Raw genomic sequence first — 14,779 nt, forward strand, 5'->3', positions numbered from 1 at the left:
TTTACACCGGTCTGCAGATGATCTAAATCCTTATTATCGAGGTCACCCGTGCCTCACAGGACAGAAGCAGAGAATTCTGTATTCAAGAGAGAAGATTTCACTGCAGTAGATTCCGGAGTTGCATAGAATATTCACGCTGGAGAAAGGCGTGTAATGCCCCTAACATCGACCCACGCGATCTTTTGAAAAAAGGATATTTATCCGAGCCCGCTAACAACAAACTAGGCAAGGGCATACAAATTTTACATAGCAGTCCCTTCTTCTTCTTCTTCCTCGTAGTAGGAAAAGACAGTCTGAATGATCGCTTCTGTAGGCGTGAAGGGATAATTGCTCCGCAAATCCATCCCATCTTGGCCCACGAGACGAGCCGTGGCCAGTCCTTAAATTGAGGTCACCCAACACCCTGCACCCAACTCAACCGCCCGACGTTAATAAATACAACAACAACTCAAGGTTGGGTAACGTTGCTGAAGACGTAAGTAAAGTCTGGCTTCATGCTTTGCTCAGGTGTCCTTACAGAGTACGAGGTCGGAGGCCCGAGTCTCTGGACCAGCTGACAAAGGTGACTGATTATGTATCCTGGACTGACTTTAGTTGTAATAGTCCAAAAAAGGCAGCTAGAATACAGACAGGCCTCACAGATGAGAAGAAACAGAATAGAAAGCCAAAACACTCTTGAAGTTCCAATCGAGCATTTAATAGTCTTATTCGGGTTATTTCTGACACTTTCAGTTATTCACAGTTCAATGATAATTGTAGAGATATCTTTTGAGGTGGAGGTTGTTCGCGTGCTCTGTACGCGCTAGCCCGTTAGCTCGATTCCTGAGATCGGTCTGCATAACAAGACCTCGCAACTCTGCTCTCTTCTTCCTCTTCTCAACAACAACTTTTGACCAACGAAAACCCAAACAACTTTGAAATTCCCCTCCCGACTTGCTTTGAGCCGTGCGACGATACATTCGACAATCCAAACCGCTTTCAAACAGACCACATCCCCAACCGTAAGTGTATCTCGAGTTTGGGTCGCATTGTTTCCCGCTCGAGACGCGACGCTCTTGATATGCGCCAACTCGGCGCAAACCTCGACCACGTATGCTGACGCTAACTCTTCTATAGAAAACAATGGCTCGTGAAGGTACTCGTCAGTCAACCGGTCAGTAATTATTGAATCCCCCTGCCACCGCTGTTAGAAGCTTGATATAGCTCCGCGCGTAACGTCCTTGATCTTCGCTGAACCATATATCTAGGAAACGCCAGACCAAGAATCTTCCCAACGGTCCCCGAAGTTACTATCGCTGCTCCTAAGAAGAAGGCTTCTATGAACATCGGGGCGAAGAGAGGACCGAAGGCTGCTACAACCAAGGCTTCGAAGCCCGTTGGTATTACCAAGAAGGTTGCTCCAGCTAAGAAGACCGCTGTGGCAAACAAGGTGAGGAAATTGTATATCATACAATCAGCATTTTGCTAATGATTTCCACAGCTCAAGGGAGTCGTTAAGAAAACCGAGGCTGCGATCACCAAGACCCCAGCTAAGAAGGTACGTTTCGATCTCTCTTGTTTTGATCTTCCTCAAACGCGTCGAGGGCCCCTGTCTCAAAAGTCATCATCCAAAACACGCCATCAATGCTATACAACGCTTCCTAAGCCTCGAGACTTGCGTTGTAGAGCATCGTCATCATATCAAATGCTTTAAACTTCTCTAGCAGCTTGATATTGCTTCCAATCTGTATATGCTTCGCATAAATACATTTCGGTATACGATGCTAATTCACAATTCTCATCTCACAGGCCGCCGCTACTAAGAAGACCAAGGATACCGATGGATCCAAGACCTCTACCAAGCCTAAGACCTCTGTGAAGGCTAAAACCGTCAAAAAGTAGATGGTGACCCTTACGCACATGTGACTGCTGTGCCTGCTTAGATCTCGACAAAAGCAAGTCAGCCAGGTCCACACACCTTACTGGAATGACTGTCACGCTTCTATACATACCCCTTTGTCTATTTCCCTTGCTTGCTGAGGCAGAACGTGGAGTTTGAGGCGTTCAACTACGGGCTGGGCTGTCGACTAATTGATAGTATGTATACGGGTACATGCTACGGGTACATGCTTTGAGGGCTGGGGTATGATGGTATTGATGGATGATGCCTTCGGCTGTCTTCTCCGGGTTCACTTTCTATTATGGTTGTTTTTCGTCTTGCTTCATGACTCGTCTCTTTGGTAGTCTGTGCTTAGAAAAACACATAATGTTCTTTACAAGCTATTCTCCTGACTCCATTTGACGTGACCGGTGATGCCTTGTTTACTTCCTTATGCATCGGCTTTTCGCCTATATACTATACTGATTATATAAAGGGACGATAATGATGTTTGATCTGCTTCTGCTGCTTTCGCTTCCTCTCTTTCTTCCCCCCTCCTTCTTATTAATTGTCTTGTGTTCATGCTTTCACTTGTCACATTCTTCTTGTTCTGAATTCTTTCCTCCTATACTTTTCCCAATCTTGACCAGAAAAAAAGAAAAGCTTTGTTTTCTTTTTTCGCCAACTTCTCCGGATATTGTAAAGACTGCTTGCCTATTCTTAACCTCAACCCATTTTCTCGTTGTGTCTTTCTCTCAGACGCGTAACAGCTGCGAGCATGGATGAGCGGGCACACAGCACAGCTTGATATTTCCGGTACTATCTACCGGCATCTCCTCCACACCCACAACCACCTCATTTACCTCCTCCCCAAATCCACATCCCTAACCAGCACCATGTCCCTCCCCCCCCTTCCACCCTCCCCCCCTCGCCCCCCAAAGAACCCCCCAACAACAACCTCCACCACCTCCCTCCACAAGCCCTCCACCACCCCCTTCAACTCCTCACCCGTCTGCCTAAAATCCGGAAACGCGTTACACTCCAACAGCCACGCCACGCCGCGCTCATCGACCAGGAAGTCCAGGCCGAAGACCTCGAAGGCGTTCGGCAGCGTCTGGAAGTGCACGCTCATGCCCCGGGCCGCCGCCTCGAACAGCTCCCCCGTCGTCTCGCAGATCTGGCGGAAGATGTCCTCTTTCGCGCTGTCGGGGAGTTGCGAGGCCGGGATCGAGAAGAAGGACTCCACCGCGCCATTGTGGCTGCCGGTCTGCAGGCAGGTATTTGTCAGGTGCGGGGAGAGGTCCAGTGCTGGTGATGACGATGATGACGAGGAGGAGGAGGAGGTGGTGGTGGTGGTGGTGGTTTGCCAGGGAGCAACGTAGGGCGTCGCGGCGAACAAGGCCAGCATGGGCTTGTAGACGTAGACTTTCAATGCGCCGTATGCCAAGACGTAGGTCCTGATGTGGAACTTGCGCGGGTTGCCGGGCAGCAGGAGCGGCGGGTGGATGTACGGCTGCGCGATGAAGTGGCGGAGGTGCGAGGTCACTATGAAATCTCGCTCCCGCTCTCGCTCTGGCTCCTTTTTATTCATCTCCGCCGTCACCCCCTGTCCACTACCATCACCACCAACAGCCTTCTCGCCCTCTCCGCCCCCTTCCTCATCTTCATCCTCGTCCTCGTCCTCGTCCTCGTCGTCAGACTCCGGCCTCTCGGCCTCCCACTCGTCAAAGATAGCCTGCAGCTCCTCTTCCGACGAGAAGAGCCGAATCCCCTGCCCCCGATCGCTCATCCCCGGCTTCAGAATCCACCACTCTCTCTCCTCCTTCCTCTCTTTCCCCTCTCTGCCGCGCCTCCAACTCGCGTGCAGCTCCCACGCCTCCACCAGCGCGTCGTCCAGGAACTCGGCGTAGTCGACCTCGAACTCGCACGCGGGCTTCACGGTCCGCTTCAGGATGCTGTCCGGGTGCTTAGCGACCCAGTTGTACGTCGTCGTGCTGAGGTAGTGTTTCCGGATCAGAGCTTTGCGGATGATGTACGAGTTGATGAGGGTGCTGCTGGGGTGGGAGAGGGCGTGTTCAAAGGGGAGGGATTCGTAGGCGGAGATTTGCAGGAAGGGGGTTGAGGGGGAGGGGAGTTCAGAGAGTGTGGTTATGAGTGTGTAGCTGGTTGAGCAGCGGAAGGATTTGAGGGCTGAGAGGATGAGAGGCTGGACGTAGGCATCCTCGTAGTTGATTAGAGCGTAGAAGTGCTTGGGGTCGGATAGGGGAGCAGAAATGGGCTTCTGTGCTGAAGAAACAAGAGATGTTGATGCTGGCCTGAGGGTACTCGTTAGATTTCTGGACGCTGCAAAGTTGGAAGTTGGTTGATGTGGCTTTTGTATTGCAAATGGTCTAACATTTCTAGATGCTCCAACATTATGCTTCCGTAACCGCACTCACAGCTTCAACTCCCCTTTCGTCTCTGCCGCCGCATGCATGAAGTTGGCCTTCAACGGCGTAACACTGTAAATCTGTCAGAACTGATCGTCTAGAATGTCCGCTGTACGGGAGACATACCTGGTAAAGCCTTCCTTAACAGCCCACCCATCATTCCCAGGAGGCGCCTTCTCCACACTCTCATACACGTCTGTAAACCGCGGTGCCCACTTGAAGTGCTTATGCTTATGTCTCGTCACAGCATCCCCATCTGATTTCGAGCCCTCCACGCCCTCACTCCCCTCCGCCTCTCTAATTCTCGACTCCTCCTCGGCCGCATTCCCCTCCTCATCCACCACCTCTTGGAAACAGCTGCCCGGACTCCAGTAATTTTGCAGCATATTCGTCCACATGATCTTGTTCCCCTCTACGCCCTCAACTAGCGGCACATTGACGCTATACAAGTCGACATTCTCGTCCCAGTTCTTGTATAGGTAGTCAATCAGCTTGACCGACAACTTTGACGCTCCAGCAATAATCTCCGGGTCGTGATTCCGCGAAAAGAAAGCATACGACAGCGCAATCGCCCTTCTCTGACACACCGCAGCCTCCAGCGCGCCTCCAAGCGTCCCGCTCGAAAGGCTGAATATCGCCGTGCTGTTCCTCCCATAGTTTGGCCCGCTGACCACCAGGTCCACGGGTCCACGGTCCTGGAAGAAATGGTACAGGCCGATCTGCACGCACGAGGCTGGCGTCCCGTCCACGAGCACCCACTCTTCGCGCTGCTCAGAGCCGGCGGCAAGGGGCCGCGAGTGTGTTGTGCCGTCGTCCTGGTGCAGCGTGCCTGGGCGGAAGTACGTGGGCTTCACGGTCTGTCCGATGATGTGGGCTTTCCCGATCCAAGAGCGCTGAGTGTGTGGCAGGACGACGGACACAGTGTGTCCGGCTTCTTGGAGATTCTTGACGAGGGAGTGGACGTAGGGGGAAGACTGGTTGGAGGGCGGCCCGTCGTCGTTTACTACCTGTACTTGATGTCAACGTCTTGCAGTTACTGGGGAGTTTTTCTTGTAAGGCGAGGGACTCACGAGGATGTGCATTTCTGCTGGTGTGATTGGCTTGTAGAGGTGAAAAATTAGAGAGAGTGAGATGCTCGGATTTCAATCTTGAATGAGTGTAGAGGTTGTAGATTGTAGGTGTAGTTAGTTAGTTAGTTGCAGGTGGGGTATCACAGTTCCAGGCAGCCTCGCCAAAGCCTTTGGCGGGGTTAGAAATAGTGGGGTGGCGACGGGGGCATTTGATATCATGAACCGAGTTTGAAATAAATTATAAATTTCTCTTCACACACTTCTACAGTACATTCCAGCTAAAACTCATTCCCCCTCCCCCCCCAAAAAAATCCAGGCCCGGGAATAATCCTCGTCAGATAGATATGCAGACACCAGACACAGTAGATTGCCAACTCACACGAACCATAAGGACCATTCTGCGAATAAGGTGCATCAACGTTGGTCCTTGAAGAGCAATCAATTTAAGCGTGAAGGGCTGGGCAGAAATGTGGGTCGCCCCTATTCGCTCGGCTAACCGTAACCGATCAAAAAAAGTCAACAAATCGGGAGAGCAGTTTGCTGAAGACAGCTCTTCGCTTAACTTACGCCTGTTATGCTGGCGAAATTTCAGCTGGCTGAGTTGTTGCTGCAGATTGAATCGCAAATGCACCCGTCGAACGTGTTATCAAGGTAATGCCTGAGTAATGGTCTGCTGCGATTTCAAATCTGAAAAGATCCAACAGCTAGGTACATCAGATATAACAGCCGATTATGGAATTTGGCATTACAAATAAAGTGTGGCTAATATGTACTGAGAAAAGCAGTAGAAAGCTATCTAACGAGTTTGGCTGCCTTCTCGTGTCCCATTGCTTCCGAGCGTGGTCTCGTAATGTCTTCATAAAGGTCGGGATCGATGGATTCAAACCTGAAAAGAGTAGTCAGCTTGCTGTCTTGCGAGGCCGAAGTAAATGGCCAGCCTGATAATATAAATTTCTCAGGATCCAGTGACTTCAGTTGAGCAATGATTAAACAGCAGAAAATGTAAGGGTGTATACCCCTGCTCTCCGACAATCATCTTCGTGTATTTCTGTAACTGCTCCAGTTGCTGCACACACCCCGTCAAACTTTGGCTGTACGAGTAACTGTATATCTGAGACCATTTCCTGCTTTCTCGCTCTAGTGTATCAAGCCCCGGGGTATTGGGCTTGATGACGGATGCTTGCGAGGCTTCTAGGAAGGCCATGTGTGCTAGCAGGCGTTTCCTTGCTGCGGCAGCGTTCGGGAGATAACGCTACGAGGGTATCAGTTGCGCGAGAGGAATGGAAATGGGAGGATAGAAAATTTTGCGACGTACAGGTACTTTCTGATCGCCCCTCAGCGCCCCAGCAAGTATGTAAAGATTCATGAGGATAGTAGCCACAGCATCTCTCCGGTATGTGAGTAGGCTTTCAGCAGCTTGCTCATCGTCGGAAATGAAGTGAGGGTGGAAGAAAAGTGAAGATTGGCGGACGGAGACCAGGTATTCGAAGAAATTCTCACAGCCGTCGATGAGGGCTGAGTAGGGGAGAGGATCGAAGGGACCACGGAGGCGGATCTCATGGCGGGTAAGGGCCTGGTATTTTTAGTATTCTGGTTGTTGGTTTGGGGGACGACTAGGGGAATACCATGAGTTGACGAATTCGGACGAAGCCTTCGCGGAGACGACCTTCAAGCATTTCTGGGACTTGTTAGAGAAGAGGGAGAAGATACTGCACGCTCAATCATCCTAGCAGGTATCGTGAAATCCGGGATAATTGACAAGCAGTAGGAATCCTGCTGGGAAGCAAGTATCGTGGATTAGATCTTACCTGACCGTGCTATATCTTCCTTCGTAGGCTCCTGCCCTGCCTCATAGTACACGTACTTGGCTACTACACCACGATAAATAATACTAGAGTATATCATCATAGCAGACAATGCCTTGCGGAGCTCGTGTCTCGCCACGAACGGCCACAACATCCAATTCACGATTACCGCAGCGACCGTTCCTACCACGAAGGCCAATCCACGAGTCAGGGCAATATGCGAAGCTGAAGGCAGTCCATCATTTGCGACGGCACTGAGAGACACCACAGTGAAGGAGATGCAGCCGACAATACCTGATCGTGGGTGAGAGCTCTGCGTAAAGCGGTAGATCATGGGGAGCATGTAGATGGCTGCAAAGACTGCCATAACGTAGGGATTCCCGTTGTCTGCTCCGTATGCTAGGCCACCCCAGACTGCGCCTAGCACTGCACAAAAGGCGCGTGTGACGAGATCTTGGAAATTGCCGCCTACTCTTGGGTGAGACATTACCCAGACCACTGGGAGCCAGTCAGTATGCATATATAGCCTCACAATAGTATAGGGACAGAAGATTTGTACGACGGCTCGGGATTGTTTGCCATCGAGAAATTATTGGCCAAATATGAGAGATATTTGAGACTTACTGACAACTGCCCACCAACTCTCACTGTCATTCCACCAGCCTCTGCTTTGATTCAGCCAGGCAGGAATTGACAATAAAGACGTCGTGATAGCGACCCTAAGCGCGAATCTAGTCTCATAACCCTGAAGCCGATGCAAAACCTGCCACAACCTATATCGAAAACGTCTCTGCTTCGCTGCAGCCTCTCTCTCTTCTTCATACTTTCCTATCGTATCAGTCCTTCTCACAGGCTGTTCCTCCTCTTCCTCATCCTTATCATTTCCATAAGCGCACTGGCGAGGTAGTGGCTTGTAAACATTGGCCATTCCCTTCATGGTTCGGGCCAATTGACTTTGGCTTTGGAAATAAAATCCTGCCGTCAGACCACCACGATCGTGGCGGACCTGAGCGTTGGTACGCTGTATTGCCTTTTGCCAGGGGTAAGATGGTAGATAAAGCCTCCATCCTTGGTGCTTTTGTTGCATTTCCATGACTTTCACCAGCAGAGCTTCGACAGTGCGTGCAGCCTGTCTAATGGGATGCACAAACAGAAAGAGCTCAACGACTTCTGGATGATCAGAGTATGTTGGAGGTAGCGACGGATTGTTCATGAGAGACTCCTCTTCTTGGTCGTATTTGATAAAGGTCTTGCGAAGCTTCGTTAAAGAAGCTAGGATATCGACAGACACATCTTTGGGAGGACCTAGATATTTTCGGTAGCCAGACATGCCCATTAAAACAGCATCACATCTTTCCAAGGAAGCCTTCATGCAATTCAATAGCTTAGAAGTTGGGCCTGCCAATCTACTAGCCACGAGCTTGACAGCCCGCTCCCCTGTCGACGTTCGACTCATTGAGGGTCGTTGGCTGATATTGTCGATGTCAATCACAGTGTTCTTCGAAATGATGGGATTCTCATCGGAAGACCGTGTGTTCCCATCACCTTGCACGATTTTGGCTTCCGAAGAGCGGCCTCGACGTCCAGCAGTCGATGTCTCTGACAGAGTAGGCTCAAAGTCATCAAACAGGTGAGTTTCCATCCTGAGCGATAACAGCGACCTGATGACACCTTGCATGATATTTCGCAGTGTTTCAACGTCTTTCGGCTGGAATCGAGTGATGGATATATCTAAAACGAGGTCTCTATGGGCTTGTGATAAGTTAACGAACGTCCATGCCAGTTGCCGACGCAGCATAACAGGGTCCGGCTGAGGTATTAATAGTCCATCTTGCATTACACCAAATGCATTATGTAGAGCTACTGCCAGTGGCCGAGCTCCAGCATCTGGAAAGACTGTGCAGCAAATCAGCAGGCAAACTGCTTGGCCAAACAGCCAGGGGATTCCGTAGTCGAGAAGTCTCCTCCAACGGATGTCCGACGCTGTGTCTGCTAAGACCGTGTAACTGATGGCTATACCAGCGCAGATGACCATTTGGTAGATTCTGATAAAGTAGCATCTAAGTGCAGCAATAGTTCCCATGAAGAGTACAAGAAATGCAGCCAGAATTCCTCCATAGCCTTCTCGGGCAACAGATGATGAGTCCGAGAGCCAGAGAGCAAAAGCTCCCCACCCTAGACCTGTGGCTGAACCAATGATTGTGGAAACGGTTCCATCAACCTGTGCTCCAATCGTCCGCCCAGGATGATTTAAAATGGTTGAAAGCACCATTATATAGCTGTAGCGTCCAAGCCAGGCCCTGGCGGACGGAACTAGGCATATAATGTAGGCAGTAAAGAAGGCAATAAAAGACTTCCCCAGCTTAATCCCAGCTCTAGTGGTTGTTACATCTTCGACGGCTTTTTTGATACCATGCCATTGGTGTGGGAGGAACGCTTTAGGAGAAAGAGGATTGGCCTTCTTGAAAGTAGCAGGAAGCGTGTATTTGTCATCTCTCATCATGTCTTCCACATTGACCTTGGGAGGTTTGAAAAAGGAGGCATCGAAGAATCCATCGCGAAGCTCTTCAACACCGTACGTCTCGAGGTCCAGGTCTAAATCGAAAAGTAGGTTTTCAAGGCGACTACGGCTCAGACTCGCACGAGGAGTCGCTGGAGCAGATGCTGCGGAATGTTTAAAATCTCTTGATCGCCGAGGACTGTACGAGCCCATGTAAATAGACGAGGCAGATGACTTTGGGTCACTTGACGGTGCTGGGAGCCGGATGTGCTTTCCAGACCCAGAGCTCTTCCCATATTCGTGGCTGCCGTGTGAGTTACGTCGACGATGTAACCCGGGTCCATTGTGACAGTGCTGGGGATTGAAGGGGGAGGATGGTGGTGGATGTCTCGTCTCCGGTGCGAATGACGGAGCTGTGAAGAGCAATTCAGGTGCGACATTGCCGGGCCCAGCGTTGACTTTGGATTTGGAAGAGGCCATTTATCCGGATTTCAGATACAGACATGATGCGGAACTGAACTTCATATGCGAGGGTGCTGGTGCTGGTGCTGGTGCTGGCTGATAACAATGGAGGAGGGAAAATACACGCGCGGCTAAGGAAGGACAAGCCTCCCAGCCGAGCCCAGCTAGCTAGCTAGCCGAAGCGGCGTTTTTCTCCGACCCGACCAACTCTAAGTCCGGCCGGCCGGGATTCTGTCTCTCGCCCTTATTATTATTATTACATACCTTACCCTTACTTCCCTTATCACACCCTTACCTCCTTTACACTGGACGAGATCGAGTTGTCGCGGCAGCCACAAACAAACATGGATACCGCGGTACGGAGTAAGCTCGTCAACCTGCATTCCGACTCCGACAACGAGGAAGTTATCGTCGCGGCGCAACGTGTCGATGGCGTCAAGTTAGAGGCATACGGGTCAGAGTCAGGTGACGAGAACCCAGACGAGGACAGCGCACTCAGCGACGACGGCGCCAACGAGGAGGAGGCAGAGGAAGATGAAGAAGAGGACTGGGACCTAGAGTCAGTCATCGAGATTGAAGGCTCGCTGGAAGAAATTGGGGATGAGAGTCTGTGTGGTGGTCGTGAGTCCTGAAACGCCTTGGGAAGTGAGTGAGAGAGAGAGTGAATCGCTAAAGTAGGCACAGAGGATATATGCACCCTCCAAGAGGCAGTTGCTTTCAGACAACAACTTCGTGCAATCGGACCCGAGGCATTCTGTGCGCGAACAGTAGAAGCAGGTAAAATTACGGCAAAGAAGCTGCTCACTGCGTTTAATGTCAAGCCACCCGTGTCGCTGGAGGGCCGTGACGATGTTGCTTATTACACTCTTCTGGGTCTGGCTATCAGCCGGGACTTGTCCAAGAGAATCAAGCTGCCACACTACAACAGCATCGATGATGCAGTCAACCTAATCAAGACGGCGAGGAATATCATCGTCCTTACCGGTGCCGGAATCTCGACATCTCTTGGCATCCCGGACTTCAGATCCAAGGACATGGGTCTCTATTCCAAGCTCGAACACCTTGGACTCAACGATCCGCAAGAAGTCTTTGACATACGTATCTTCCGAGAGGACCCAACCATCTTCTACTCGGTTGCGAAGGATATCATTCCTTCAACTGATCGCTTCACTCCCACTCATGCCTTCATCAGTCTTCTGCAACAAAAAGGCAAGCTTCTCACAAACTACTCACAAAACATCGACAATATTGAGACCACTGCTGGTATCTTGCCCGAGAAGCTGATCCAATGCCACGGGTCCTTTGCCACTGCCAGCTGCATAGAGTGCGGCTACCAAGTCGACGGCCATCTCATCTTCCCCGATATCAGAGCCGGTCGTATTCCACACTGCGACCGCTGCATCAATAATGCACGCAAGATGCGGGCACCTACCGCCTTGAAACGCAAGCGGTCATATAACGGCCAGGACAAGAAAAAGAAAAGATTTGACCTGGACGCCGAAGATAGCTCCTCTGAAGATGACTACGACGACCCAAAGTCAGGCATCATGAAGCCAGACATTACTTTCTTCGGAGAAGCCCTCCCAGACCGCTTCTCAGACCGTCTCACGAACCACGACAAAGATCTGGTCGATTTGGTCATCGTCATCGGTACTTCGCTGAAAGTCGCTCCCGTCTCAGAAGTCGTCCCCTACCTCCCCGCCCACATCCCGCAGATGTATATTTCGAGAACGCCAGTTAGCCATGTCAACTTTGACGTCGATATGCTGGGTGATTGCGACGTCGTTGTGGCTGAGCTGTGCCGACGCGCGGGCTGGGACCTTGAACACGAGATGATTCCCGAGGATCAGAAGGTTGAGGTTCAGCTGGAGGAGGGGTTCCAGAGCAGATATAAGTTCACTGTCCAGAAGTGAGACATACCTGTCTGTGGCCTGGGTATTGTGCGAATCAGACGTGGGCAAAGTCAAATCAGTTGGAGAGAGAGAGAGACGGCTGAGCCCGACAGCAGTTGTCGCCTGATTTCATTTGTCGATATGGGACTCGCTGGTCCTATGGTTTCTTTCTTGTTTTGTATCATTTGGCGTCAAAATAGCGAGCGAGTTTTGATTCTACAAATTGCGTCTCGCAGAGAAGAGATGCTTAGATTAGTTTGTCTCCATCGGCATCATGGCATCTAGGGAATCCGGACTAGAGGGGGGAGGGGGGGAGGTTTTTTTTTTGTACACTGCTTGCTTTCCTCTGCGTCTGTACTGGCATCGATTGCTTTTCCTACGTCATACCAACACTGTTGCGTTTTGCTGCCGTTGTGCTGCCGCGGTGTGAACTACTTCAGGCTTAGATCCTCTTTGAATTTCAAATAGGATGTGATGGTGTGATGGCTTTGGGAACTGGGAGAAAGGTGAAAGCCATTTTAAATGCATAGGAAAAGCCCCCCCAAAAGAGTTGAAAATGCGTCTTTCATTACGATTCAATCTCTCTCTCTCTCTCTCTCTCTCTCGTGTCATTGCAGATGTGTGTTATTCTCGGAAGACCCTGTGAGACAGACCTGCTGTAAGTTGACTGCTACCTACCTATATCTATCTATCTATCCCGCGCGTGCCGTAGATATGTATCGTACGTCCGTCACTCCCGACCAGCCATCATCACCATCCTCCTTTCTTTTGCCGTAGCCCGTTAGCCTCGATGTCACTTATATCGTATCATATATCACATATATATATATTGCATCGCATCAACAAAACTCTTAGATGAGAAAGTGAAAGGGAGGAGGTAGGCGGTTATCTATTTATTTCTGGTAAACAAAAGGTCTACCGGTACCAGAGCCGGGATGGGACGTGTGGCAGGAGAGAGCGAAGATTAAATATTGTTGTGGACGGGTCCTCCTCTTTCTACGAGTCGCTGTTTTTCCCATCTCCTTCTTTCTCTTTTCGCACGCGATAGTTGATAATAATGTAGAGTTGCTGGGTAGTGCTCATAAGACACAGCCCCTTTGCGGGCCTTTGCGGGACCTCTGCGCGCTTTCGCCACCTCTTTTTCGCTTTGGGATCAACGAGCTCCTGCCTGCAGCATTCTTGATTGCGACTCGACTCGGCTATTCGACCGAGAGACCACGCCATAGTCTGTCTTTGCAATAAGAGTGACTGTAACGACGAGGTTTTGCCACGGCGAGAAGAAGAGGCTGGTTTTTTTCTTTGGGAATGGGGTGGCGAGATGGCGGGAGATGCGGAGGAGGTACCTACCTATCTATCTACCGGTATCCTACTCGCGCACTGCCTCTTGAGGCTTGGGAGGAATCGGTGGTGTGGTCTTGGTGGTATTGTTCTTGGTGTGTAAAAGGCCAAGCAAAGATGGCTAGGGGATCTCACCAAGAAGCTGGTTGCAGCTGCTACTCATGATTCGAAGCAAAGAAAGGACGGACGTGATACTGTAACGCTGTGGCGATGTCTCGGGAGAAAGCAGCTTTCTGGAAGGCGAGATGCAGGCTCAGCCTCGTGGAAGGGCACAGCCTCAACGTGATTGTGATTTGCTCGGTTCCAGCTGTGACTTTGCAGGTCTGGTGAGGTTGTCGTCGCTTGATGCATATCTTAGGTACCTGTATGTTGGTGAGCTGTTTATCAGAGAGGGATGGATGGATGGATATGGGTGAGCCATCAGATTTGCAAACTAGTAGTCTGTATCGTGGCAGCGGTAGACTCGAGGCTTGAATATTTCGTGTAGTAACGAGGAAATGCTCCCGTTGGCCGTTGGGCTGTTTGGGGGCCTCATAGTGCTGCGTGGCACGTCTGTAGCCAATGCCAGATAATATTGCTGCACATGTTTGTAGATGCTCTGACAGAACTTTCTTTGTTGAATTCGAAGATCGATCGCGCGCGCACTCGGATATAGTGGCGAACCGCCCACAGCCTCACTCGTGGCGTTGCTATAGCGGATACCTTTCCTGCGTTTGCCAACCGACACGGGCCAACATCAACATTCCACATCACATACAAACATCTCTTCGCGCCCGCCGGAGAATATCTTTCGATCAAGCATTCCAACTGACTTTCGGCTGTCCATCTTGGTCTTCTGGTCTTTCTTGGCATTCTTGTCCATCTTCACCCTCTGGTCCTTGAGTCTCGTCTCGTCTCGACGCGAACTCGACTTGAAATCTTCCAACGCTCCTTCACTCCTTCGCCTTCTCCCCCCCCCTCTCTCCCACTTCGTTGCAATTCCGTTGCCTTGTCTGACGGAATATCGATATCGATATCGCATTCACATTACACACCCGGCTCACCGAGAACTCAAAACCCTCCTAATCCTTCGGCGTGGCGGCTGTTTCATGCGCTGAAGAATCCCAGGTGAGATACCGCAGAGCTTCCCGCTGTCAGGTCGAAAGTTCACGGACCGAGGACGTTGGCAGATGATGCGCAATTGTTGCTTGGGGAAAACAAACAAACAAACAAACAATTTTGCTCTGCTCTGCTTTCCAAAGGACCATGGCATGGCCAAGCACTGCAGCATGTTGTGGTCTTGGCTCACAACAATCAAACCCACTCAGCTCTCTCTCCCTTTGTGAATAACAAACACCAGGAATACAAGCTGATATAATCCTCTAGGACTTCATTTGCAGCCTGCTGCATCAGCCAGCCCCATTCCGATCGATATACACGAGCTAC

The 14,779-nt window shown here is 50.6% G+C and overlaps 5 protein-coding genes across 5 annotated transcripts; 2 read left to right on the forward strand and 3 right to left on the reverse strand.

The window, feature by feature from the left end:
• Positions 1-1,122: 1,122 nt before the first annotated feature.
• Positions 1,123-1,881, forward strand: L3040_003377 (uncharacterized protein; the record flags this gene model as incomplete). The annotated part of the gene is made up of 4 exons (XM_007297503.2): positions 1,123-1,153; positions 1,248-1,429; positions 1,481-1,537; positions 1,789-1,881. The coding sequence occupies 4 exons, from the start codon at positions 1,123-1,125 to the stop codon at positions 1,879-1,881; spliced, it is 363 nt and encodes a 120-aa protein (XP_007297565.1).
• An 836-nt stretch (positions 1,882-2,717) lies between these two features.
• L3040_003378 (uncharacterized protein) lies at positions 2,718-4,273 on the reverse strand (the record flags this gene model as incomplete). The annotated part of the gene is made up of 2 exons (XM_066154448.1): positions 2,718-4,173; positions 4,254-4,273. The coding sequence occupies 2 exons, from the start codon at positions 4,271-4,273 to the stop codon at positions 2,718-2,720; spliced, it is 1,476 nt and encodes a 491-aa protein (XP_066012408.1).
• A 19-nt stretch (positions 4,274-4,292) lies between these two features.
• Positions 4,293-5,369, reverse strand: L3040_003379 (uncharacterized protein; the record flags this gene model as incomplete). Its single annotated transcript, XM_007297504.2, has 3 exons — positions 4,293-4,359; positions 4,414-5,294; positions 5,358-5,369. 3 exons carry the CDS (start codon positions 5,367-5,369, stop codon positions 4,293-4,295), a joined length of 960 nt encoding a protein of 319 aa, XP_007297566.2.
• Positions 5,370-6,149: 780 nt separating this feature from the next.
• Positions 6,150-10,142, reverse strand: L3040_003380 (uncharacterized protein; the record flags this gene model as incomplete). The annotated part of the gene is made up of 6 exons (XM_007297505.1): positions 6,150-6,243; positions 6,374-6,609; positions 6,673-6,930; positions 6,983-7,035; positions 7,166-7,660; positions 7,787-10,142. 6 exons carry the CDS (start codon positions 10,140-10,142, stop codon positions 6,150-6,152), a joined length of 3,492 nt encoding a protein of 1,163 aa, XP_007297567.1.
• A 326-nt stretch (positions 10,143-10,468) lies between these two features.
• L3040_003381 (uncharacterized protein) lies at positions 10,469-12,037 on the forward strand (the record flags this gene model as incomplete). The annotated part of the gene is made up of 2 exons (XM_007297506.1): positions 10,469-10,745; positions 10,809-12,037. 2 exons carry the CDS (start codon positions 10,469-10,471, stop codon positions 12,035-12,037), a joined length of 1,506 nt encoding a protein of 501 aa, XP_007297568.1.
• Between the last annotated feature and the right edge of the window lie 2,742 nt (positions 12,038-14,779).

The sequence above is a fragment of the Drepanopeziza brunnea genome (genome assembly GCF_022702325.1).
Source record: "Drepanopeziza brunnea f. sp. 'multigermtubi' strain 214-2 chromosome Unknown ctg4, whole genome shotgun sequence".
Lineage (NCBI taxonomy): Eukaryota > Fungi > Ascomycota > Leotiomycetes > Helotiales > Drepanopezizaceae > Drepanopeziza > Drepanopeziza brunnea.